Source organism: Schistosoma mansoni, chromosome 2 (assembly GCF_000237925.1).
Source record: "Schistosoma mansoni strain Puerto Rico chromosome 2, complete genome".
Classification (NCBI taxonomy): Eukaryota; Metazoa; Platyhelminthes; class Trematoda; order Strigeidida; family Schistosomatidae; genus Schistosoma; species Schistosoma mansoni.
This window is the reverse complement of record NC_031496.1, coordinates 3,658,669-3,684,671: the sequence shown is the minus strand read 5'-3', so window position 1 is coordinate 3,684,671 and position 26,003 is coordinate 3,658,669. Positions and strand designations below refer to the sequence as shown.

The 26,003-nt window shown below is 35.7% G+C and overlaps 1 protein-coding gene across 1 annotated transcript in view; it reads right to left on the bottom strand.

Moving 5' to 3' along the window:
• Window positions 1–22,277, bottom strand: part of Smp_134050 (putative dihydropyridine-sensitive l-type calcium channel) — a gene marked incomplete at both ends in the record, with an annotated part of 78,805 nt that extends 56,528 nt beyond the window's left edge. The window contains 7 exons of the mRNA XM_018795366.1: window positions 687–837; window positions 2,777–2,843; window positions 4,536–4,667; window positions 7,341–7,506; window positions 10,588–10,647; window positions 17,759–17,837; window positions 22,222–22,277. Coding sequence (XP_018649686.1) covers window positions 687–837; window positions 2,777–2,843; window positions 4,536–4,667; window positions 7,341–7,506; window positions 10,588–10,647; window positions 17,759–17,837; window positions 22,222–22,277 — 711 coding nt within the window. The remainder of the gene's footprint in view (window positions 1–686; window positions 838–2,776; window positions 2,844–4,535; window positions 4,668–7,340; window positions 7,507–10,587; window positions 10,648–17,758; window positions 17,838–22,221) is intronic.
• Between the last annotated feature and the right edge of the window lie 3,726 nt (window positions 22,278–26,003).

Genomic DNA, 26,003 nt, shown 5'->3' with positions numbered 1-26,003 from the left:
AGTATGCCCAATCCACTTCCAGCTCTTCTTCCTGATTTCTTCCTCCGCTGGAATCTGGTTTGTTATCTCCCACAGTAATTTGTTGTTGATAGTGTCTGGCCAACGGATCTGAAGTATCTTGCGTAGGCAACTGTTAATAAACACTTGTATCTTCTGGATAATGGCTTTCGTAGTTCTCCATGTCTTCGCCCCATACAGTAGAACTGTCTTGATATTTGTATTGAAAATTCTAACCGTGGTGTTGATTGGCAAATGTTTTGAGTTGCAGATGTTTTTCAGTTGTAAATATGCTGCTCTTGCTTTGCCGATCCTTGCCTTCACATCTGCATCTGATCCACCGTGTTCATCAATGATGCTGCCCAGATACTTAAAGGTTTCCAAAGCTGGTAGTAGTCTATGTTTAATTCAGAATAGTATCAGAATGAAAAGATGTAGAAATTGTAGTAATTTTAATAGCTGAATTCATGAGGTTAGGCGTTCGCGCGCGAGATCGAAGGTCTTCGGTTCGAGTCTCACATACGGGATCGTAGATACCCACTGCTGAGGATTCCCATGACAAGACGAAACGATCATCCAGTGCTTCCAAGTTTTCAATGCTGGTCTAGCTTAGATCGTTTCATGAATTCAACTATTAAGATTTTACTACATTTGTTTACATTTGCGATTATATAACCAATATAACTCACCATCATCACATTAAAATAATCGTTTTCCGTTAATGTGTTAAGTATTTCAGCAGCTGTAGCATTTGATATAATATCACTTCTTCCTTTCATACTGCCACTTTTATCAATTAAAATTATCATTTCTTTTGGATAAGCAGATGCTTGTAAATACCTGATCAAGTCAATGAACAAAACCAACGAAAAACATAACAAACACAGATATTTCCTTTGTACTTGAATGTCGGTTATTTATTTACTCTGAAGAAGTGGCTTATATTAAGTTACAAAGTTCCGGAAGTACAATTTTTCTACTCATTGGGAAGAAGCAATTGTGTCGTATTCGAGATCCGAATACTCAGTGGTCTAGAGGTAACGTGTTCGGGCGCGTAGACCGATAGGTCCTGGGTTCGAATCTCTCGGGGCGGGATCGTGGATGCCCACTACTGAGAATTCCCATACTAGGACGAAACGGCCGTTCAGTGCTTCCAGGTTTTCTATGGTGGTCGTCTAGCTTCAATTGACTCATGCATTCAACCATTACGCTACTATAATATTCACAAAACACCTCCCTGAATATAATGAGTTCCATTTCAAACTAATCTTCTACAAATTGATGTTGACACTTGTTGTTTATAGAATTTTATACGATGGATTTTTATCACTACGGTATATAACCGCTTAATTGACTCACGAAGCAATTGTGTCGTATTCAATTCTTTTGGGTAAATGCCGAATATCGATTTTTTAATAAAGCCATGGCTTTGCCAGTTATCGTTACCTTATTTATAAATGTTTTACCATTGTTCCTTTAAAAAGATCATTTCACATAAGAATCCAAGCACTGAATCGCAAAAAAGGTGGCTTCTTAATCATTATCTCCAACAAGTTGACATTGCATATAAATACAATCTATAATGACTAGGTTACTGAACACAGAATTACATATTTCTTATTTTCTAGAAAATTTTCTTCAATAAACATTCTCAGTTACAACGTAGAGCCAGGCACATATATGCATCGGTCCAAGTTGTCATACCTCACTCATTAGCACAATGAGAAGAACACTGAATTCATAGAAGTAGTTAATTCAGTGGTGGTAATATATAAAAGAAAGTTTGTATGTAAGGATATAGTACAGGAAGGAAGACAGATATGAAGCAATAAACATTCTACATTTGATTTCTCATACAAGTCTACACTATTAACTTCTAGAATCCCTTCAATCTATTTTCTAAGCTTACAATCTTTACGTATTTACCATTGATTTGTCACTGAAATCTGTTTACAAAATTGTACAAAAATGATTACCCTGGAAACAATAACTGATTACATTTCTTAAGAATAGACCTCGCTTCAAGATTTACTGAATGCTTATCTTTTATAATGAACAAGCATGAATCCATTTTGACGTATTTATGAATTAAAACAATAAGATTTTTTAATTGATATATTACTGTTGTGGTGTATGCTACTAATATCGATAAATATAAGTAGTATCTCTCATCGTCGAAAGTGAAATACCTGAAGGCAGAAGTTTAAGAAGATCAAAGAAAAGAGAATGAGAATAAAGAATGAATGCTATGGAAACGAAAGAACAATGAAGTTTGAGACAATTGATTAACATTTTGGAAATGAATTATTTACTGTATGGTTCTCAGATTTTACTAAGATGTTTTGTAATTTCGCGTTCGAATCCACTTAATTGTCCCGACTTGCGTTCTCGTTCACTACACTATTTAACAAATAGTGATAGTGTTGCAAATCATACCAATTCTGAGTTCAGAATCTCTTAGTAAAGTAGAAAAGTTCTCAAGAGTGATTGAGTTCCATTATTTGGTTTGATAAAGTCCATGCATAGATAATGCATGTTGTCAATTCATTGAGCTATCAATAATATGAGATGCAAATGTGAAACAAATGATCATGACTTACTAGATGTGTAGGGACTCCAGTTAAATGTAAACAATAGAATAGTATGTTTATCTGTGATGTAAATTAGGAACATATGACCAGTAGTTGATTTTTAAATCAGAAACGTCCCATGCTAGAAACACTTTATACCTTACGGTAAAATAGAAACCTATGATACTGTCATTGATAAAATAACTCACCAAGGTTGAGAACGGCAATCAAAAAAATCTAAACGATATTCATCCAACTGAATGTCCCACATAGCACCTATGAAAACAAAACAAAAAAATTCGAATTTAAGAGAATAAACTGAAAGATGTTACATGTATGTAATAAATATGATTCCCTCAAATCTCTACATCTCTATCCTTATGAATAACAATGAAGTTGACTCCAGTTAACGCCAATTAAATAGTATGGTAAGAAATATTCAGAGAAACAACCTATTTCGCTCATATACAGTAGAAAGGTTTTATACAGAAAAATAGAAATCCAGCCAGTTTATTATTCAGAAATTAGTGTTTACAGTAGAAAAGGTGTCTAATAAGAAAGAGAACCTGGAACAGAATTGAAAATAGAAGTGTAATTTTGGAAAGCATGTTAGATATAATATCTCTTCATATGTCATAAGTAGTATAAGACAATGCAAAAACAACTTCATCTTAAATACATGGATGGGATCCTTCAATAAATGTTGACGTCTCCACACTGGTATCTTCTCTCTCATTTTAGGAAAAGGATTTATAAGTGTTATAAGTTTATATTTGACACTTGTATCAAAGGTATGGAAGATATTACATACAGCTGTAATCTATATATTAGATTAAAGAGAAGCCTATTTTGAAAATCAGTTTCTTTAATTATTCATAGCTATTAGGTAATAACAGGATTTTAAAACTGATCATTCATTCTACACTACACTATGTATTGAACTGATTATTGTGCATTCTAATCTATTACACAGCAACCATATATTTAACAAGCAGACTACTTAGTTACGATTTTGAATGTCCTGGAATCAAGCAAGAAGTATTTTTGGAATCATCCATTTAGTTCTGGCTCTGCTGCTTTAAGCAAAATAATTAATCATTTCATGAAGGTCAGACTAAGAACTTTCAGCTCACTGGAAACACATAATTGTTGGATTACTAAGCCATGATCTAATTATCCATATATCCCAACTATGAAGAGTGCTCTACATAGCTTGAATACTGTAAATCTCCAATAATGGTCAGATTAGGCGACAAGTTCATTTAAATTATGAAATATGAATCATCTACAATCAATTAAACACTGAAAATTAACCAATACTTGTTTGTCTAGTTCTTTAGTGCTGATCGAATGCTACTTATCTAGTTGTAATTTGGCCACTAGTTCAAGTGATACTACGTTGCGTACAGTATGTTCAAATGTTAGTTGATTGGATACATTTGGAAGGAAACCATGAATATAAGTTTCGTGCTAGTCGGCATTCATCATTAGAGTGCTCCTTCAATCTTGAGGGAACTCAAGGTCCTTGATAAATTCAAATTTACATCATCCAACCTCTCATTATGAGACGTAACTATTGAAATATTCGAGCAGCGATTAACCTACAGTAAGACTGAGATACTTACAATTGATTAATAACCCAACAGTAACCGATGTCATGTTCGTTGATTTTCCTCAATACTACAGGTGACTTGTTGAAAGTACGAACTAGAACGAAGCTTACGTCCATTGTTTCCTGATGACTACCTCTAATCATCTAATAGGATAAACCATCACGTTTCGAGCGATTGGCGCAGGAGTATTTTTATTGCCTAGAATCAATTTGTTAGTTCGCGTTTGTAATTGTGTAGTGTTAAAGATTCTTAAACCACAACCGAACAGCTATCTAGTGTTGCATGATTCTTGGTTTCTGCAATGTAATTTACATACACTAAATCTTAACAATGTGTAGTATAAAAGTAAATGTACCTGGATAGTATCTGAAAAAACCTGTTGAACTCCCAAAGTATTGCCATTTTAAAGTTGGATCAGATTCAGCGTTTAACTTGAATACTTTATCCAATTCAGTAGTCCAATTGCCAATTCGTTTTAGCTTATCGGCTACAAAGCACATTTAAGAAATTTTAGCAATGTAAAAGTCTGAAATAGAGTAGTTGTTAAAAATAAAGTTCCGAGGAGAATAGATTATGTAAAGACTATAATTTATGGACGAACCAATCACGTATGAAAATCCGTCTGTATCTCTTCTAGAGTTACTGCCGGTCCCAGGCCCGGGTAAAGGAGGAGGGTTGGGCATGGGGTTAGCGACCCAATCCCGTAGAAAAACTAACTCGCTAAAAAAACGCTAACCAGAAAAAAATCCCTTATGAGATAACAGGTCTCGAATTTTGGCGTGAAATTCACTCATCCATTTGGATAAAGAGTTTTGGAATTATAGCTGATGTCGAATCGTGATGAAAACCCGAAATCTAATTCATAACCTTAATCATCAACTTTAAATCGTAATTCTGATTCCTCACACAGGTTTATAACCCTTATGTTGTTCTTGTTATTAGGTGGACACTCTCAAAGTCACTGTAGCGTCGCTCAACAGTCGTCCACAAATTATAGTCTCACCTGTCTCATATTTATTCAGACTAACTTTCATGATTTATAATCTAGTCAGATACTCAGAATTTGTTGTAAGTATGCACTACATATGACTTCTGTTAAGAGTTCAGAATATTGTCCTTAATTTATTTAAGTACCTTGATGGTTTTACCACATCAAAATATCCTCTTACTGATCATCAGAGGTTGAAACTTTCATGTCGTTTTCTCTCTTCATAAGAATCGAATAGTGATGGCTTTGATTATATATCGATTGCGTTTGGTTATGATTAGTAGGAGTGTCCAACATTTATTAGTTGTTGTATGGTTGAAACTCTTAATCTTAGTGGACCTTTTACAGGCATTTTAGGAATTAAATGTTCCAGTCCAACTTCAATAAGAGCACCAACACAGACCTAGATATTGTCTATTGGGAAATTCGTTAGCTAGGCTTATAGTAATGAAATATAATGACTAGATCAAGAAATCACATTAATTCATGGAGTTGTTATGAATCACTATCAGTCGATCATGTTTCTTGGTTAGAATCTATCAGATATTGTTAAAAGTTTACAATCAAACTTCTATTATATAATTGAAATCATGAGTCAATTGAAGTTAGACCACCATGGAAAACCTGGAAGCACTGGACGGCCGTTTCGCCCTATTGTGGGACTCCTCAGCAGTGTGCATCCACGATCCTGCCTTGCGAGATTCGAACCTAGGACCTACCAGTCTCGCTCGGAATCGTGGATGTACACTGCTAAGGAGTCCCATAATAGGACGAAACGGCTGTCCAGTGCTTGTAGGTTTTCCATGGTGGTCTAGCTTCAATTGACTCATGATTTCGACTATATATAAAAATTACTAAAAATCTCCCGAAACAACCCCTTTATTTTATATAACTCCGCTTATATGTCAGTTCTACTTAAATCTTTAAGATTTTAATCTATAATGCTATAGTGAACAAGAACACAAGTAGAGACAATCGAGTGGATTCGAACACAAAATTACAAAACATCTTAGTAAAATCTGAGAACCATACAGTAAATAATTCATTTGCAAAATGTCAATCAATCGTCTCAGACTGCATTGTTCTTTCGTTTCCATAGCATTCATTCTTTATTCTCATTCTCTTTTCTTTGATCTTCTTAAACTTCTGCCTTCAGGTATTTCACTTTCGACGATGAGAGATACTACTTATATATGTCGATATCAGTAGCACACACTGCAATACAACTATACATCTTAAATTTTATTTAAAAATTCGATTTTAAAATATTATGGGTTATAAGCAGCTAAAGAGAATCAAATGTTATTTCGCTTAAATCGTTCTCATACTCTTTCATCTAATATAAGGAACTATGTGTATAGGGCTTTGCTTTTTCTTCACTTAGGTTAATGATAAGAACAACTAAAATATGCAGTGGTAATAGCGAGGAACTAAATATCCTTTTTTTATATTTTAAAAGCTTATGGGTCATTCTGACCAAAGGGAAGGTATACAAAAGTCTGTCCTGACATTATCATGGGTTCATTAGGCTGTATTACAAATGAATCTCGAGTATATTGATGATTGGCAGTATTAAGGAACTTTGGACTAAAGCAAAAATAACTTTCTTATACTTTCAAAGTTTTTCGATCATACTTGCTTCCTTACTTAGGCCTGTTATCCCTCGTGGAGGAGCATAGGCCACTCACTTTCCAACTATAGCTGACTTGTAATTAAAAATTATTTCCAAATTATTCGATATAAAAATTTCATCATTATAATCACAAAGACTGAGATAAATATTTAATTCGTATTGAATTGAGCCAGATGACCACCGAAGATAATCGAAGATGGTCATTCAATGTAGTAGATTAATTGAACTGAAACATTAACATCGTTAGATACCGACTCAGTGGTTTAGAGGTTAAGTGTTCGTGTGTGAGACCGAAGGTCCTAGGTTCAATTCACGCCTATGCAGTCATGTACGCGCTCTCCATAAGAGTTCTAAACTAGGATGAAACAGCCGCCCAGTGCTTCTAATGATTGTCTAACTTCGATTGGATCATGATTTCAATGAAATTCATCAGTTCCTACAACCTCATATACTAGTGATTTATTTTGTTTCTAATCAAATAAGTAAATATCTCAAAGATTATTATTGATATGAATGAAATCAATGTAAATAAAACTTACACAGATCATACACATTAGTTGGAACATGTACAACGGAAAAATTGTAACATACATATTGATTATCATGATGAGGACTTTGCTTTAGTGGAATATAAAATTTTATGCTGCAATTATCGGTTTCATTCAATGGAGGAACAATGGTCAATGCTTTGGCTCTATAGTAACACTAAATGAGAATCAGAAAGAAATGGTGAAAAAATCAATTAGCGTAAAAATGATTAATTTCAATAATCAGAAGAGGTTTTGTGGAGATTTTAGGAATTTTATAGTTGGCTTCATGAGTCAGTTGAAGCTAGATCACCGTGGAAAACCTGGAAGCAGTGGACGGCCGTTTCGTCATGAATTCAACTATAAAATTACTAAAGTCTCCACAAAACCACTTCTGACAATAATCATACGCTCACTAGTGACTGGCTTCAAAAGGTATTTCATGTAGTTCTAGTGAGAAGCAGTGACCAGTGGAGTTCAGCTAGATCTGTTGTGAGATAGTAACTCACTGAAAACAATGGTGGATTGTCGCTCAATTTCGTAAATTGATTGAAGTTAGACATTAACACCGTTGAACGCCGACCAGCTCAGTGGTCTAGAGTTTAAGCATTCGTGCGCAAGACCGATGGTCCTGGGTTCGTATCCCGCTCACTACTGAGGAGTCCCATACTAGGATGAGACGGCTGTACAGTGCTTCCAGGTTTTCATGGTGGCCTAGCTTCAATTGACTCATGAATTCAACTATAATTCCAATAAGTTGGTGCTAATTTGATTATTTTGAAATTTATTTTATCGAACGGGAAATCATCAGAAACTGTTAAATACTAAACAGTGGATTTTTAGTGTTCCTCGAATATCTAACCCCAAGTCAATCGTATGACTGATTGTTATTGAAATACACATGTCGTCTATCCTCGTATACCATTATCAACTTAACTCGCGTTAGTGAATAACGGAATTAAATAAGTCATACGGGAAGGGAATTCGAATACATACATTCCATACAATTGTTGATCCAGACGAACTACCCGAAAAGCGAAGAGAAGAGAGTGGAACGAAATTACGCACAGTAAAGAAGGTATATAAGCCGACTCAATTTAATGAAGCGTTATTCAGTATTTATGGCCAGATTAAAAATAAGCTACAGACATTTGATGAATAGGATAAGATGTGCACACACATAAGGTCATCCAAAATCAATCAAGGTTGATAAGCGAATAAACTATTATCTCTTAAGGTAACTAGTCCTTTTTATAAATTTCGATAGAGCGATGAGAAGATGGAATTGATCTGAAAAATGTGATCTATTTACGCTATATATTGCAAACTATCTGGTCACACATATACACTTGTCAGGGCATTTTGTATGAAGATTAATAAAGGTCAATTAAATAGAAGTTCAAATAACAAGGTAATGAGGGGGAGAGAAAAAATTAACATCCCATAGAAAGAATAGGAAATTGTCACATTACCCTTAGCCATAAAATGACTTACGGATTACCAGGTTAAATTCAAGGTTACGACGACAAACCGTTTTTGTACACATAGGTGGGGGGTTCAAATTTACGAATGGTCAAGGCTTTAATAAACCTGAGAATTTGTTCTTGACAATTTCTATACAACGTTTAAAGAGCTGTTATTTGTTTGTTTATTTAAACACATTAATATTAGTACAAAGGGGTACCAGATACATATGAGCCACACAAATCCCATTTGATTTGTGTGAGGGATGTGATACTGACCAGGTACCCAAACCGAAGCAGGTAGTTTTCTTAGGGAGCTACACCCGGAGCCTTTGACCTAAAGGTCTGATCCACAAGGCAGTGGAGCATTGTAAGAAAATGCAGTCTCATGGTAGTCGGTGACCAACGATTGATTCATACGCCATTTGTTCCCCAAGGATACTGAAGCTCATGTACATTATTGGTTTGGAATGAGGGTTTTCCAACTCCCTTAAATGGAGTTTCCGTGTCCACCAACCCGGTTAAAGCGAAGGACATTCGCTTTTCGTCCTCTCAATTTCATAAACAACAACCCTACCGCGAGAAGGTAGTGAGTAGGACTTGTATGGCAGAGGCTATGTACGCGTGACCATGTGAGAGCATTTGGAGAGGGAGAGCGGACCTTCGACCGTACCAGGGCATTTGGAGGCCCTGAAGCTGTGTTGATGTCAATTCTGTGCCTCTTTTCAATTATGTACTTTGCTATCGATGAACATGGTTTTTCACTTCCCATATTGATCGGAACATTTGACATTAACTGGTTTTGAAGCCATCTAGGTACATGTTCTATAACCCTTGATTGTATTGTTCGATTACTCCTCCCTATGTATGTGTGTCCGTACTAACATGTAAACTGGTAGATGCAATGAGGTGTGACGTAATCACTCGTGCATTCACTAGGTCTTCTTTTGCTGGAGTTTTGTTCTCTGAGCTGGATTGTTTGGCCGTGGAGCTTTCATCGTTCTTCTGAACGACATCATCAAGACAAATTTCGGGTAGAAGTTTGAAATCACTTATGCGGCCAAAAGAAAATTTTAAGATGGAGCTTAGGCTAAATTACAGAATATACCTGCTCTTAAGAAAGATTGTAGATGGATAAATTTCATTCGATTCAACACTTAGTCAAGCATGTAGTGAAGTTAAACAATAATCTCCCTACCTAATTATTACCCTAAATCTAAACCCTAAATTCCTGAAGTTAGTAAACAGAGGTATGACAAAGTGTTAGATTAAAGTTAATATCAGTTCGTGACGAAAATCCCTTCTGACTTATTTGTAAACCTAACTCAAAACTCCAGCTTAACTCTTAATAACTAACCCTAACCCTTTTGAATTAGAACTAATGTCAGTTGGTAGCAAGAATTCTGTATAATGACAACCCTAATACTCCATTAGTAACCATCAGTCAACAATTTTAGTCATACGTGCTTAATCTATCGAATTCTTCTTCTACTCATGTTAACCAATCATTTGCTCATTTTCTAATGCTGATCAAGCAGACAAATGAAGGGAATAATATGATCGGTAATTCTGCAAGTTCCTGTATTATTATCTAACCTGATTAATTTAGAGCTTGATTGTCAAATGAAATGGATACAAACTATTTCCTTACAACAAAAATAAATTACATACAGCTCAGACGGTCTGAGAGGGTCCAACTATAAAGTCAGTGACTTCGTGTTCAACAGGTTTATCAAACCAAGTACTCAGTAGTCTCCATCAATTTGTAAATCATATAAAATACAATATGAACTAACCCCAATTGGTTCATTTTCAGCTCGTTTCACGAAGGCTTCTTCAGCTGCAACTTTGATATTCTATAAGAAATTAACAATGAAAATACAAGCTATTGATAAATATTATAACACCTAAAGAAGAGGAAATGATCAAAGAATGGATTATTGTATTCAAAACTGTTTATTCGAAATAAACAGATAAGTTACATCATAACAAAAATTGTAAAACCGCTATATTATTTCAGTTCATTCAAAATTTCAGTATTTCATTGCACTATCTAAAGACTTAAACATTTCTACGAAATGGGATCACTGAATTGGTCAAAAAAGAAGTTATCAGTAATCTTTTTCTAACAAGCATACTATCTAATCACATTACTTACTCACTTATGCCTGTTAATCCCCAGGGAGGAGCATAGACTGCCCAGCAGTACTGTCCATCCAACTCTCTCTTGGATAATACCTTCCAGTTCTTTTTAGTTCACATTCATCCTTTTCATGTCTGTTTCCATTTCCCGACGTAGTGTGTTCTTCGCCTTGCTTCTTTTCCATTTCTCTTCAGGATTCCAAGTTAGGGCTTGCCTCGTTATACAGTTTGGTGATTTCCTCAATGTATGTCATATCCACTTACAACGTCATTTACTAATTCCCTTCTCAGATGGAAGTTCGTTTGTTCCCTCCCACAGTGGTCTGTATCCAGTCAACGGACATTCAGTATCTTGTGTAGACAGTTGTTTATAAATACTTGTGCATTTTTGATGACTGTAGTGGTTCTCCAGGTTACAGCTCCGTACAGTAGGACTACCTTGACGTTCGTATTGAAGATTCTGACTTTGATGCTGACTTACAAACAGTTGTTTTGAGTTCCTTGTGTTTTCCAACTGTAAGAATGCTGTCCTTGTTTTGCTAATCCTTGCATTTACATTTGCATAGGATCCTCCTTGTTCATTGATGATGCTGTGCAGGTACGTAAACTTTTCCACATCTTCCCGAGTGTCTCTATCAAGATCTAATTACATGGACGATTTTAATTCAAAAGTGCCAGAAAACGAATTATTGATTGTTACTAAAACAATTATCTAAACTAGAGTGTGTGAAGTTAACGTTACCGATAAAAGATGGATTGTGTTCTTTTTTTAAATTATGAAAATATCACGACTATATTCATCTATACCCCCAAACAAGAGCAGCATATCTGAAAGTGAAGAACATCAGGAACAGAAAACAACTCTCAACCAACACCGAGATCAGAATATTCAATACAAACGTCAAGGCAGTTTCTACTGTATGAAGCAAAAACGTGGAGAACTACGAAAGTCAAAATCCAGAAGATACAAGTGTTTATTAACAGTTGTCTACGGAAAATACCTCGGATCAGTTGGTCAGGCACCATCAGTAACAACCTACTGTGAGAGAGGACAAACCGGATTCCAGCGGAAGAAGAGGTCAGGAAGAAGCGCTGGAAGTGGTCAGGACACACGTTGAGGAAAACAGACAACTGAGCCACAAGGCAAACCCTTACACGGAATCTTTAAAGCCAAAAGAAAAGAGGAAGACTAAAAAACACATTACGCCGAGAAATGGAAACAGACATGAGAAGATTGAACAAAAATTGAATAGAACTAGAAAGGTAGGCTCAGATCAGAGTGGGTTAAAGAATTCTGGTTGGCGGGCTATGCTCCATTGGGAGTAACAGGCGTAAGTAAGTAAGTAATACCCCAAACAATACCTAAAACCTACTACTATGGCTTTTTTCTAAGTTCATTCAAAATTCCTCATTACGTACCTACTTACTCACTTACCTACCTCACGCCTGCTACCAAGTAAGTGCCTCATTACGTCGTGAAGAAAAACAAAAAAAAAACAGAATGATATGTAAAGAGTGATCAGTATAATATGAGTAGCTAGTAGTTAGTGTATGAGTTCAATAATCATTTAATATAGATACTTGTAGTCTAATATTTATTCTACATAATATTCTCATGTTTAAAGCCCTTCCCCCCCCCTCAAAGAAAAATTAACTTACTTCAACTAATTTCGATTTTTCATTAACAATATTTTCAAGTTTTTTAACTGCTATATCAAGATATTTAGTTGCAATTGTTTCATTAATTTCTTCTGCTCCAAAATTGGCGGTTTTATAAATCTATAAAAAAAAATAATAAAATATGTTACATAATACATTTTGTTTTAATTCACTAATGAATATAATATGAACTATAAGCAATGATGGATAGTGTCTAGCAGTGGAATCCAGTTTGACGCCCGTTTCTTCCTACTTGGGACTTGTCAGATGGAAGTACCTGTATCTCAGAGTTAATGTTCACTCTGGCACTCGAACTCAGTACCGTTCACTTCAAAAGCCATCGCGTTATCCACTCAGCTACTGAGTCCTGATAGTCACTTGCTTGTGCAATGGGGCGAAGTTTAAATTCATTTAGTATTGCGTTTGAATCTTTCCATTGATGTTTAGGACTGCAATTGATCAGTCTCTAATTGGCATATGTGCATACTGTCTGTATTATTTCGATATAGCCTTAATTCACAAGCATTATTGTTATAATTGTATTTTGCTAATAAACGACCCAGCTACTCCTATTGCTTAGTATTCTTATACGATGACACCCGACAAGACCCCAAAATCAGAACACGTTGAACAGGAACGAAACTGTATTCAAAAATAACAATGGGAAGTGAACAGAAATCACTAGTTTGAATAACGTTCATATATTTATAGTATATACATAAGAAGCTTCTAGATTTTTCTCCAATAATCTGCCAGGGCTGATTGGTTTAGAATTAACCAATCAGCGCGCAGCAACACCATCATGCATGAAACATGCTTTAATCCAGTCTATGTCCCACTAACACCTCCCCCTTGAGCAGATTCGTAGGATCTGGTGCTAGGGTCCAACTGCAACCGAGTGACTGGCCTGCGCTTTCGATCTGTCCATCGTCTAGGCAATAAGGAAGTTTTATCACTCTTTGCTTGCACAGAAACTGACCTGTCTGTTCCGGGCGTTTTGATTTCAAAGGTGCCTAGCAGAACATCAAGAGGTATTCGATGTCGATTCTCGCTGCTGGCTATCGAAGTTGCTTTCAGTTGATTAGCATGATGTATCCAAACTTCTGAGCCAACTGACACCTCATAAACCACTTTCCCTTTCTTTCTCACGATCCGACCAGCTGTCCACGTAGAATGTTTACCACGATAGTCCATAGCAAGTACTTTTTGACCCACCGTGAACAATCGTCTTTGTGCCCCATGGTGTCGATTGAACTGCTTTTCCATCGATAAGTTTCGTTGGGGCTCACGAGCTGGCGTCGGACGGATGACATCGAAATGTGTCCTTATTTTTCTGCCAAGTAACGCTTCCACTGGAGAGACCCCATTTGTTGTTTGAGGGTTCGGTGTAGAACGGTAGATAAACAGGAACCTCTCTTAGATCTCGTCGGTGGTACCCTCCCCTCTTGATTTTTTTAGAGCATTTTTGAACGTACCGACAAAACGTTCTACCTGGCCATTCGATTGCGGATGGAATGGAGGTATTCGGATGTGCCTGATTCCGTTCTGCTGACAAAATTCTGAAAAGATAGATGATGTGAACTGTGTGCCGTTGTCGCTGACTATTTGTTCTGGAACCCCGAAACGACTGAATAGTTGCCGCAGTTTTCTAACTGTGCAGCTTGCTGTTGGATGTTCCATGATGAAAATTTCCGGCCACTTGCTGTATGCGTCCACTACCAGAAGGTAAGTTTGTCCATGGAATGGACCAGCCAAGTCTAAATGTATACGCTGCCACGGTGACTGTGGTATCGGCCATGATTGCAACTCTGCTTTTCGTGATGCTTTTGCTGACAATGCACATTTTGTACACGAACGGGATAGCTGCTCGAGTTGGGTATCTAATCGTGGCCAGTATACATAACTTTGTGCTAGAGCTTTCATGCGGTTTATTCCAGGATGTCCTGCATGCAGCTGTTCGAGGACTACCGGTTGCAACTTCTTTGGGATTATGACACGTTCAGCAAACATGAGACAATCGTCGATAATTGAAAGAGATAATCTGCGCTGATAAAACTGCTGAAGCTCTGTTGAACTGATCTTCGAGGGCCACCCTTCTAGGTGGAACTTTCTGACTTCTTGTAGAACAGGGTCTCGATGAGTCTCTTTTCTGACTTCATCTGACGACACTGGAGTGTTTCGGATTGCCGCTGCTACTACACTCCGTATTTCTGGATCAACTGATATCGAGGCAATGATCACGTCCTCCAGTTCAGGATGTTGAACTCCAATAAGTCATGAGAGAGCATCGGCTTGGCCGATAGTATTAGTTGACTGATACCTTATGTTAAAGTCGTAGCTCAAAAGCATTGTTGCCCAGCGCTGTAGTCTGTTAGCTGTGTAGACGGGAATCCCTTTCTTGGAACCGAATATTGCAATCAGTGGTTTGTGGTCTATCAACAGAGTGAACTTACGGCCGTAAAGCATTTTATGTCTATGAGAAGATTCAACCAAACAATACCAAGTAAATTTATAACATGATCTAGTTTCAAATTTGTAATTAAAATAAGAATTTATTATTATCAGATTGAAAATCTTAATCACTCGGGTTACTAATAATTAGAATTGCTTACTTCACTTACATCGTTTTAAACAAGAGAACTATATTGTTTACCTCAGTAATTTGCATAATCTAAATGTGTATTTAACGTTTATAGTTAAGTGAAGCAATTTGTTATAACTTATGGCCTTGTGCCCCTATCACTATATAACGTAATGATACCGCCAAATAGAGGACAGTGACTTATCGACCTGAATAATGATGCATAAACCCGTAGGATCAGTTTAGAGTCCTTATCGGTTCTTCTTCCTACCTAGCCATGCTTGTTGAGTCCAAAACACTAATCTCAGCCCCCGACATATGAATCATTGTATTTCAAACATACTGGGTTTATATACATATCAAACAGACCACATCACACCATAAAATAGAAAATAACATTTGTACAAGATCAAGCCAAAAGTGACTGTGAATGTGGGAGATTGTAATGAATAGACTGGGCATAACTTAAGAACAGTAAATCGTATAATAATAGTCTATGGGTCAAAATAAAGCTTATAATAAGAGAAACATGAATATACATAGTTTAGCTACTTAACAATTATACAATAGGAAATATACGTATCATATTGGTCAGTAAATGGATCCCAACCGTTGCCATTCATTATTCCCGTCGGATGTCACCCTTCAAGAATTGTAACACAATTTAACACATTGTTACGTTTAAATAACGGTACGACTTTACAGTGTTTTTAAAGTAAATAATCCTACTTGGGAAAATTCTTTGTCAGTAAAATAGTTTACTGTTTTGTAAAATAAAATTATTATAATAAAAGATAAGTAGAAGATGAATTTCGGGAAATTAAGTCCTTCGTGTTACCTTGAAAGCAAATGAGTGAAATTATACGTGACTGTTATGAGAATATGTGGAACCATCAGTCAAACAACTATGGAATATACAATGAACATTGTAAGCAGTCATATGTTTGATGGAGTTTTATTCTCTGAGTGGGATGGTTTGGTCGTGGAGCTTTCATCGTTCTTCTGAACAGCACCATCAGCCCAAACTTTAAGTAAACTTCTACCTGAAGTTGCACTGATAGTGTTGTTCACAAGAACGATGAAAGCTCCACGACCAAACCATCCTACTCAGAGAATAAAACTCCATCAAAATCATCCACCTGAGCTACAAATCTTCTCCGTCATCTCTAGCAGTTCTATGTTTAAAATCGATCAACCCTGTATAAAACCGGAAGTAATCAAAAGAGTTACTCAATAACATGAAATTAGTGAGAATAGCTGCCATGGAGCTATAGTATAAGTCATTAAAGACATCATTTTTATGAATACATTCTTCTGTGTTCTGATTAGTTAAACAATATTTGATCCACCTCTAGATCAACTGAAAGACCACTTAATATTAAGATTTGATTATGTTTGTTATTCTGGAATTCGCTCAATACGTAACATCTGAATAAGCATAACGTAACTGATTGCACTTGATCCAGGATGATCAGTAGATTTACATAGTTAGAACAACTATTTTCTAAATAAACGAGAATGTCTTACAGCTTCATCAGTGAATGTATTATCAGAAGAACTATGCGTAGTTACCTTAGTAAGTCTGATTTTTTTCGGACCATCTGCATTTGATCAATTTGCCCGGATAGTAATATCAATCAAGTCTTTATCAGTTTTTCTGTTTTACAACTATGTATGTTCCATTTCCCACGAAATAAAAAGCACCAACTTTAGGTCTTTCATTATCAAAAGTTAACCAATCGAGTCCCTGTTTAGTAAATGATGCTTTTTTTTCAAATTCAGTCAGTTCGAAGACTGTGGATTCGATTTCAATGGAATTCAAAAAGTCAAAAATTTGTTTACATATGCAGTTGGCTGTACAATAGTCCTCAATTTCGCTAAGATGACTCGTTAGTAGCATGAATTCATGACCTAGTCTAATATCTTGCATGATACTATTAAGCTAACTAGATGGAATATCAGGTTCCATATTCTTATTTCAATCAATTAATGATATGATGAAAACATTCATCAGTGGTATCAGTGATCGTTTATCTCTCTGACAATTTTATCGACTTTGTAGTTATTCGAATTGATTAAATCTCCGAAGATCATTTTAAAGATTATTAAGAGCCTTTTGTATTTCATTATAGTTTGTTCACAAACCATTTGACTAAACTTTAATTTCTTTTCATACATACTTCAAGTAATCAGAAATCAACCAACACACAAGTTATGTTGTAATACCAATTTAAGGAAAATTAGGAGCTCTATAAGCAAAGATGGAAAGTGACTAGCAGAGGAATCCAGGATGCAAGTTTCATTCTATTTGGGACTCGTCAGCTGGATGTAACTGCATCTCATAGTTGATGTTCACTCTCTATCTTTGCTTAGAAAGCTTGTGACTTCAGGCAATATCGAGGCACATATGCCAACAAGAGATTGATCAATTGCAGTCCTAAATAACAATTGGAAGATACAAGTAAACAACATCAAGTGAATAGAAATTAGTAGCTCGTTTTAAGAAAAATGCAGTACTTGTAGGACCAGTAATTGATTCTATAATAATATTTGAATATTTGATATAAAACATTTATTGAACTTACAGACTTTAAATATGGTTCACCAGTTATAGTGTGCAGTTCACTGAAGGACTTACTCAGTTCAGTAACCCATCTATCGAAACTGAAGGACAAAAAAATGAAATAAAAAAAATGATCATTAAAATAAAACTGAATTCCTTTGGTATATAGAAACAATTTTTCATTCTAACAATCACTATGTGGAATAAACGTTTTCTTATACAGAGCACATTTTCTTCACATTATGGACGATAGTAACGTACAAAGTACAAGCTCTGTTGTTCCTCACGTTGTCATAGAAACGGATAACGTATTTCTGAATACATTATATCTCGCAGAGTTCCAATCACTTGAAGCGTTAAAGAACGCCATTAGAACTTATGAAAGAGCTACCTACTGCCATTATGCGGTGAGAGATTCTCATTTTCATAGAGATCGGAAGCGGTATATTAAATTTGTATGTTGGAGAAATGGCCGTAGGAATACCTAGCTGTTCCTCACAGCCAACTAGACGAAGGAGGTAAATTGATTAGATTTATTATATTTTTCATGAAGGACTTCCACGAACACTCAATGTCCGGCCTTCATCTTTTGCAAGTTTATTGAAGGTTACTGGACTGATGTTCGTGGGAATGTGCATCACAACCACGAGTGAAATTCCCTGAAGTACGACAGTAATTCTTGGATGCGCCGATTAACGGAGGCTGAATTGGAAACAGTGAGACCGCTTTTGATATCTGGGAAAGCAGCATTCAATATTATGTACTTTGCTTACCAATCTTATGGAAAGCCACTGAATGCTGAAGATGTTTTTAATATGCGCCAAAAAGTGTTCTCATAAGCCAAGCTTCCTGGTAAACAATGTGCATATTTATATTGTAAACATTAGGCGATTGAAAGGTCACATCATGTCACTTGGTAGGCATTGTGATTACCAATTCGATGAAGATAATTGTCTGTTGTGTTTCTTCTTCGCCACTGCAGACCAAATAAATTTGTCAAGTCGTTTTCTTGATGTTATTGGTTTTGATGGGACATACAAAACCAATAACGAGAACCTATATTTGTCTCAAGTTGTGGCGCTGGATATGAATTTCATAATAATACCTGTTTGTATTGCATTTATAAGTCGCTAAACATCGACTTTGCTTTCTCTTTTCCTGTCGTTCTTCCGCTGGTCAACTAACAATAGAGAGGTGGTTGGTATTTTTACAGATGACACCTGCAATAGCTGCTGCCATAACGCAGGTGTATCCCGATTCCCACCACATTTTGTGTCGCGTACACCTAATTCGTAATGTCATAAAGAAGGTAAGTTTTTCGTTCTTTGGCATTAACCCATTTACCGTCATTATAGACGCCGTTGACCTTGTCTGCAGCCAATTAAAAAATTATTACAGGTGACAAAATGTTTGTTCATTATCACTTGAGCACACACTTTCAAAAACAAGTTCACCAATCACTATTTCCTAAATTTTTCTTACCACACCCTTAAATTTCTAATCAATGAGTGGTAGGGGATCACAATGGCCGTGCAGTTAATGTCAACCCTGTTTTTTATTTCTCATACATTATAGACATTCATCTATCTCGCCCCATTAATCTGTCTTTCACCTCTACCTAAGAGATACATTGTGATACACTTTTACTTCGGATCGGATTGAAGTTGTATGATCATTGAGATTTCTCACTCACAGATGATCGCCTGTATCCATGACAAGAGTTAATTTAGAGCATTAGTCAAGACAACTCAGTAACTTGATAAGAATATAAGAGTTTCTTAGACTGTATGCTTCGTTTAAGTATGACGTAGATGAACTCATTTTCTCAAAATCTCAACAGTTTAAAACGTTCGCATATATGACTCTAATGTGTCATGGGATCATCTTCATTCATTGTTAATTCAAGACATCGATAGCAAGTGTCCAATAGATGACCATTTCTTTAAATGATCTATTGATTACGTTCTGTAGAACTGTTGATAAACCAATTGAAGTGTTCCGAATAGTTTCATCAGTAAAGCAGTATGTCCATTATCGAGCTTTCAGAAACTAACTAAATTAATTAAATTAACCTAGTCCAACCATCAGAACATAGTTTACTACAAAAAAATATAGAGACCAAGACAGTACAGTGAAAACGTAATTAACAACGTGAAGTTTCGACAGCTAAACCGAGAGTGAATAGATTCGGTCAATATATGTCATAGTTACTTGTCTCTGATGCTTTGAATGAGAAATTCCTCTTTACTTCTATCTTGTTCCAGCTTTGATTTAATAGTTCTTTACCGTAGGTCAAAGTGAGTCAAGAGTTAAAGTAGGATTGGTAATTATGACAACATTCATCACACTTCTTTAATTTTTATATGACACTTATTAAATTTAACTTTGTTTAAAGAAACAAAACAAATGACTTAATCATTAAGTCCAATTTTGGCACACTTCAGTAACTGTTCTTCTTATTACATTCGAGAAGTTTATAATATAATCTTTATCCAACTGTTAAGATTATACAAAGAATGAACAAGTTGATAAAGTGCTAAAATCTAATATCATAAAATAAATCTACCCCCAATCTGTCCCCAAATGCCCTGATACGGCCGAGAGTGGGAAGAGTACGCTTTCCCTCTCGAAATGCTCTCACATTACCACGCGTACACAACCACTGACAGGGAAGTCCTACTCACTGCATTCTCGTGGCACTACCCTTGTTTACGAAATTGAGAGGACGAAAAGCGAATGTCCGGCGCTTTAATCGGGTTGGTGGACACGGAAAGTTCACCTAGGGGAGCTGGAAAACCTTCATTCCAAACCAATGGTGCACATAGGCTCCAGGATCCTGAGGGAACAAATGGCATATGAATCAATCGTTGGTGACCGATTACCATGGGACTGCATCTCCTCACGATGCTCCACTGTCTAGTGGATCAGATCTTTAGGTCAAAGGCTTCGGTTTGGGCACCTGGGCATTATCGCAGTTCTCATACAAATCAAATGAGATTTGTGTGACGCATACATATCTGGTGCTTCCTTTTACCAATATTTATGTGTTTAAATAAATAAATAAAAACCGTTTTCTATACAGAATTATAGGTTTAATAATAAATATCTGAATGGGGGATTGTGGAGATCGTAGTAATTTAGTAGTCCAATTGATGAATCGATCTAAGTTAGACCATCATTGAGAAGCTGGAAGCACTGGACGGCCCTTTCGTTTTAGTACAGGGCTCCTCAGCAGTGTGCATCCATGATCCCGAATATGAAACTCGAATGCAGAACCTTCACTCTCACACGCGAACATTTAATTTCTAGACATAAAGGTATATGATGGACTAAAAAGAAACTTATACCCTATGAAATTTTCAAAATCGTTTTCTTATTATTAAAACTGTGGTACTTATTATAATGCCATTTACAACCAGAAGTTTGCTTCTAAGGGGATTTATTAAATTTACATAACCTCCTTGCCTTCTATATTAACTGTTCAGATAAGAATTATGAATGGTACCGTTTGAGAACTGTTTACGGATAAGTACTATGTGTATATCTTTATCGTATAATTGCTAAATAACTAAACTATTCATATTCGCGTCCCTCTTATTATGAGCTTTATTTTGAACTATAAACTATTGTTATATGATCTACCATTCATGAATTATGCCCTGTCTATCATTTACTATCTCCCCTATTCACAGCCGCATTTGGCTAAATCTTGTACAAATGTTATTTTCTATTTTATTGGTATGATCCAGCCTGTTTGATTGGTATATAAACTCAATTGGTTTGAAATAAATTATTCATATTACAGTGACTGTTATTGCTGTTCTGGACTTAACTGGCTGGACTAGACCGAAAGCAGGATCGATAAGGACTATAGACTGCTCGCATGAATTTTATGTGCCATTGGTTCGATCGATAAATCACTACTCTCTAATTGGCAGTATTCACAATTGATTGATCACTAGATGATGATCAATGTCATGCGTGTCAAGTCCTTCTTAGTGCTGAACAAATGCTGTCGATCAAGTTGCAATGTGGCCACTATTCTAGGTGGCTCGACACTGCGTGCACTATGTTCAAATAAGATGGTGGTTGGAGGTAGTCAACAGGAAACCCTTGACCCGGGTTTCGCGCTACTTGGCACTCATCAGCAAGGTGTACCTTTAATCTTGAGGAAACTGGTGCTCCCTGACGGATTCGATCCCGTACCACCCAGCTTCACAGTCAGAGACGTTACTACTGAGCTATTCGGGACGCGACCGACCTCCTGTAGGACTGATATGTAATCACAATTAATTGATCACTGGGTGGTGATCAATGTCATGCGTGTCAAGTCCGTCTTAGTGTTGATCGAATGTTATCGATCAAGTTGTAATGTGGCCACTAGTCTATTATTATCACCACATACATTAACAGGGCATCCAAGCAACAAGATATAACACTCAGTTACTAACATCATAATTACTTTATTATATTTATTATACTTACTTTTGTTTTATATCAATATAAGTTTGTTTATCATTATCGAAACTTCCAGAAATCATTAAAATTGATGATAAAATCATAAAAATGGATAAATACATGACCAAAAGTAAAAAAAAAAAGAAATCTCCTTTGTAACTAATCCTTCAAAGAAATCTTTTTAAAATATGATTATCATAATAAAAGAGAAATGAGAATATGTAATTAACTAGCTTTCTAATTATTGATTCATTCAATAAATCAATAAATTTACCTAATAGAGATAATGTCTAACTTTAAACATTTATGATTGGTTAATTCATAAATATGGAACTACCAATCAGGGAAGAGATCACGTGAATTTCGGGTTTGAGAATATTTTTTCCCCCTTTATTCCTATATATATTGATTGGACTGACTTAGATTTAACTCAATATGGTTAATGTTTACTGTTTTTCATGGTTGGAATCGTGAGTCAACTGAAGCTAGACCATTATGGAAGACCTGGAAGCACTGAACGGCCGTTTCGTCTCGTTGTGTGACTCCTCAGCAGTGCGCATCCATGATCCTGCCTCGCGAGATTCGAACCCAGGACCTACCAGTCTCGCGCCAGAACACCTAACCTCGAGACCACTGAGTCAGCATCCAACGGTGTTAATGTCTAACTTCAACTAATGGTCTAGCTTCAATTGACTCATGATTTCAACTATGAAAATACTGAAATCTCCACAAAACCCCTTCTGTTTGTTGTTTTACCGAAGAGTTCTATGTAGTAGAAACTTATTGTTTACTACTTATGATGATCAATGAAATTATTTTTCAAAATATCGAAGTAATAAAATAATTATTTATTATTCTTTAGAATTAGGAAGAAGCTTTGGAAGTGGATAGGATACACATTGAGGAAAGCAGTTAACTGTGGAATCCTGAAGGTCAAAGGAAAATAGGAAGACTAAAGAACACATTACGCTGAGAAATGGAGACAGATATGAGAAGAATGAACAACAATTGGATAGAACTAGAAAGGAAGGCCCAGAAAAGAGTGTGTTGAAGAATGCTGGTTGGTGGCCTATGCCCCATTGGGAGTAACAGTCGTAAGTAAGTAATCTTTAGAACACTGAACTGGCATCCAGTGGTGGTAATGTCTAACTTCAAGTAATCCAAGAAATTGCGCCACTGTTAGACATTAACATTGTTGGATGCTGGCTCAGTGATCTAGAGGTTAAGAGTTTGTACGCGAGACTGACGTTCCTGGGTTTGAATCCTGCGAACAGGATCGTGGATCCTCACTGCTGAAGAGTCCTAATACTAAGAAGAAAACGGTCATTCAGTGCTTCCAGGTTTTCAATGGTGGTCTAGCTTTAGTCGACTCATGAATTCAACTATAAAATTATAAAATAATTTTACAGTTATGTGATTCGAACTTAAATATACTTAGTTCTTTTAAGTATTGAATGAGTAAAATAAATAAATTTCAGACATTTTGATGGAGTTTTGTTCTCTGAGCTGGATGGTTTTGTCAAGGAGCTTTCATCGTTCTTCTGAACGACATCATCAGCACAAAATGCCGGTAGAAATGAAGCTCCACGAGTGAACCATCCAACTCAGAAAACAAAACTTCATCAAAATTATCCACCTGAGCTACAAATCTCCACCATCTCAAAATTTCAGACATCACCAATCAACTTATAAATCATTGAGATTGAATTTATTAGGGAAATAGGTATCATTATATATTATTTATTTATTATTAGGGAAATGTCCAGTAATCAAAGATATACGAAAACTTTGTTGACACCCAACGAAGTAGATATTTGTTAAGGCTTGGAGCTTGTATAAAAATATTATATGTATTGTTGCTACCAGATTCTAGTAGATGATGACGACTATTTTGTCCGTAGTAATATAAAATATATAAATACATGTATATACAGGATATCAGTGTGCACACTTCCAATGATTTAATGAAATGTATTCGTAAGATGTAATCATGGACCAGACTTAGAAGTTCGAACAAAGAAGCTAAACTTATTATTCGCATCTTTCATGGTTTACTGTCTAACGTTTTAATGGAAATTCAAGACTAAATAGTAATTCATTTCCTTTCAACAGTAAAGTTGGAAAAAAAGCCAACTGAATAGTGATATTCTCCGATATTAGAAAAATGAATATTTAAGCGGACCAATACAGATTGTATATTAATATTAGGTATATAATGTATAATCAAACAGATAAGGATTGCTATATTCTATTGATTATTGTCTTTCACATATGCTCACTAGTGACTGGCTCCAAGAGGTATTTCATGGAGTTCTAGTGAGAAGTAGTGACCAATAACTCACTGAAGACAATGGTGGATGGTTGCTCAGTTTCTTGGATTGGTTGAAGTTAGACATTAACACCGTTGGATGCCAACCGGCTAAGTGGTCTAGAGTTTAAGCGATCACATGCGAGACTGATAGATCCTGAGTTCTATTCCCGCGAGTGAGATCGTGGATGTTCACTGCTGAGGAGTCCATACTAGGACGAAACGACTGTCCAGTGCTCCCAAGTTCTCTATGGTGGTCTAGCTTCAAATGACTCATGAATTCAATTATAAAATATTATTAATTAGTTATTTACTGCTAAATGTTATTAGTAATTGAGAATTCATTTAACTCTAACTTGAGATTGAGTTAACTAGATGAAGAAATCACATTCAAATGTTAACTTATAAAGTTAAAATAAATAATAAAAAACAGGTTGGTTATCTTAATACTACTTAAATAAACTACTTGTAAATGGTACTTAGGAGAAACATAATTCAAACTTGTTAATTATATGGGAACTGAAACATTTAAATATTCTCAGCTCGAATCCATCAAGAAGGATTTCTAATGGTGCATTAAATGATAATGAAGATAACAATGAACTACTTGAAATATCTGAGTTTTGTCAAATTTAATGATAAAATTATGTCCTACCTATATACTAGTAGGTCAAATTCTGAAGTTCTACCATGGTTATCATAATGTCTCTTGTATCTTCTCGACTAATCTTCTTCAATTTGTGTTCTCTCTGATTTCCATTTTATGAGATCGATTGATTTTAGTTTGACGTCCTTTTCACCTTGATATTGATTCAGCCACATTAGTATATTTAACATGTATTGTTTGATTTAAAGTAAGTCAAGTAATTCAGTATTATTGCGATTGAAATATCTCAATTTTTTAAAGAAAATATTATATCCTAACGAAGAATAAATGAACGGTAGCTGCTAGGTGTTATTTATGGACTATTATCATATATATTCCTATTGGATCACTGTTAAGCAACTACATAAGTCTGAAATATATAATTTATACAATGAGAGCTGAGATTGTTTTCTGGACTCAGACGGATAAGGTTAGGCGAGAAGAATCAATAAGGACTCAAAGTTGACTTTAGGCTGCTTGTACTGGTTAACGCGCCACTGATTTAGCACAGTGCCAAAGTCAAATAATTCAGTGTTTTAACTGACCATTTAGTCACGTGATGAATCAACAGGCCAAAAAACATAACAGAAACAGTTTTCAAAGGTTTATAAGTTAGTGTTAGTTCATATTGAAATGTTGAAATGAAAATTCTAGGTTTTGATCCATCGTGAATACATGTAAAACATACTGAATAAATTCGACTGATCAAACTGTTTGCATTTTTCATTTGTTATCTTAACTTACTTGACCGATTGAGAAGTTTGGGTTTAATACGTTGAATGTTATCATTCATAAGTAAAATAACCGAAGATTCCACGTCATTTTACCAGCTGATTGATACATTCATACTATCTC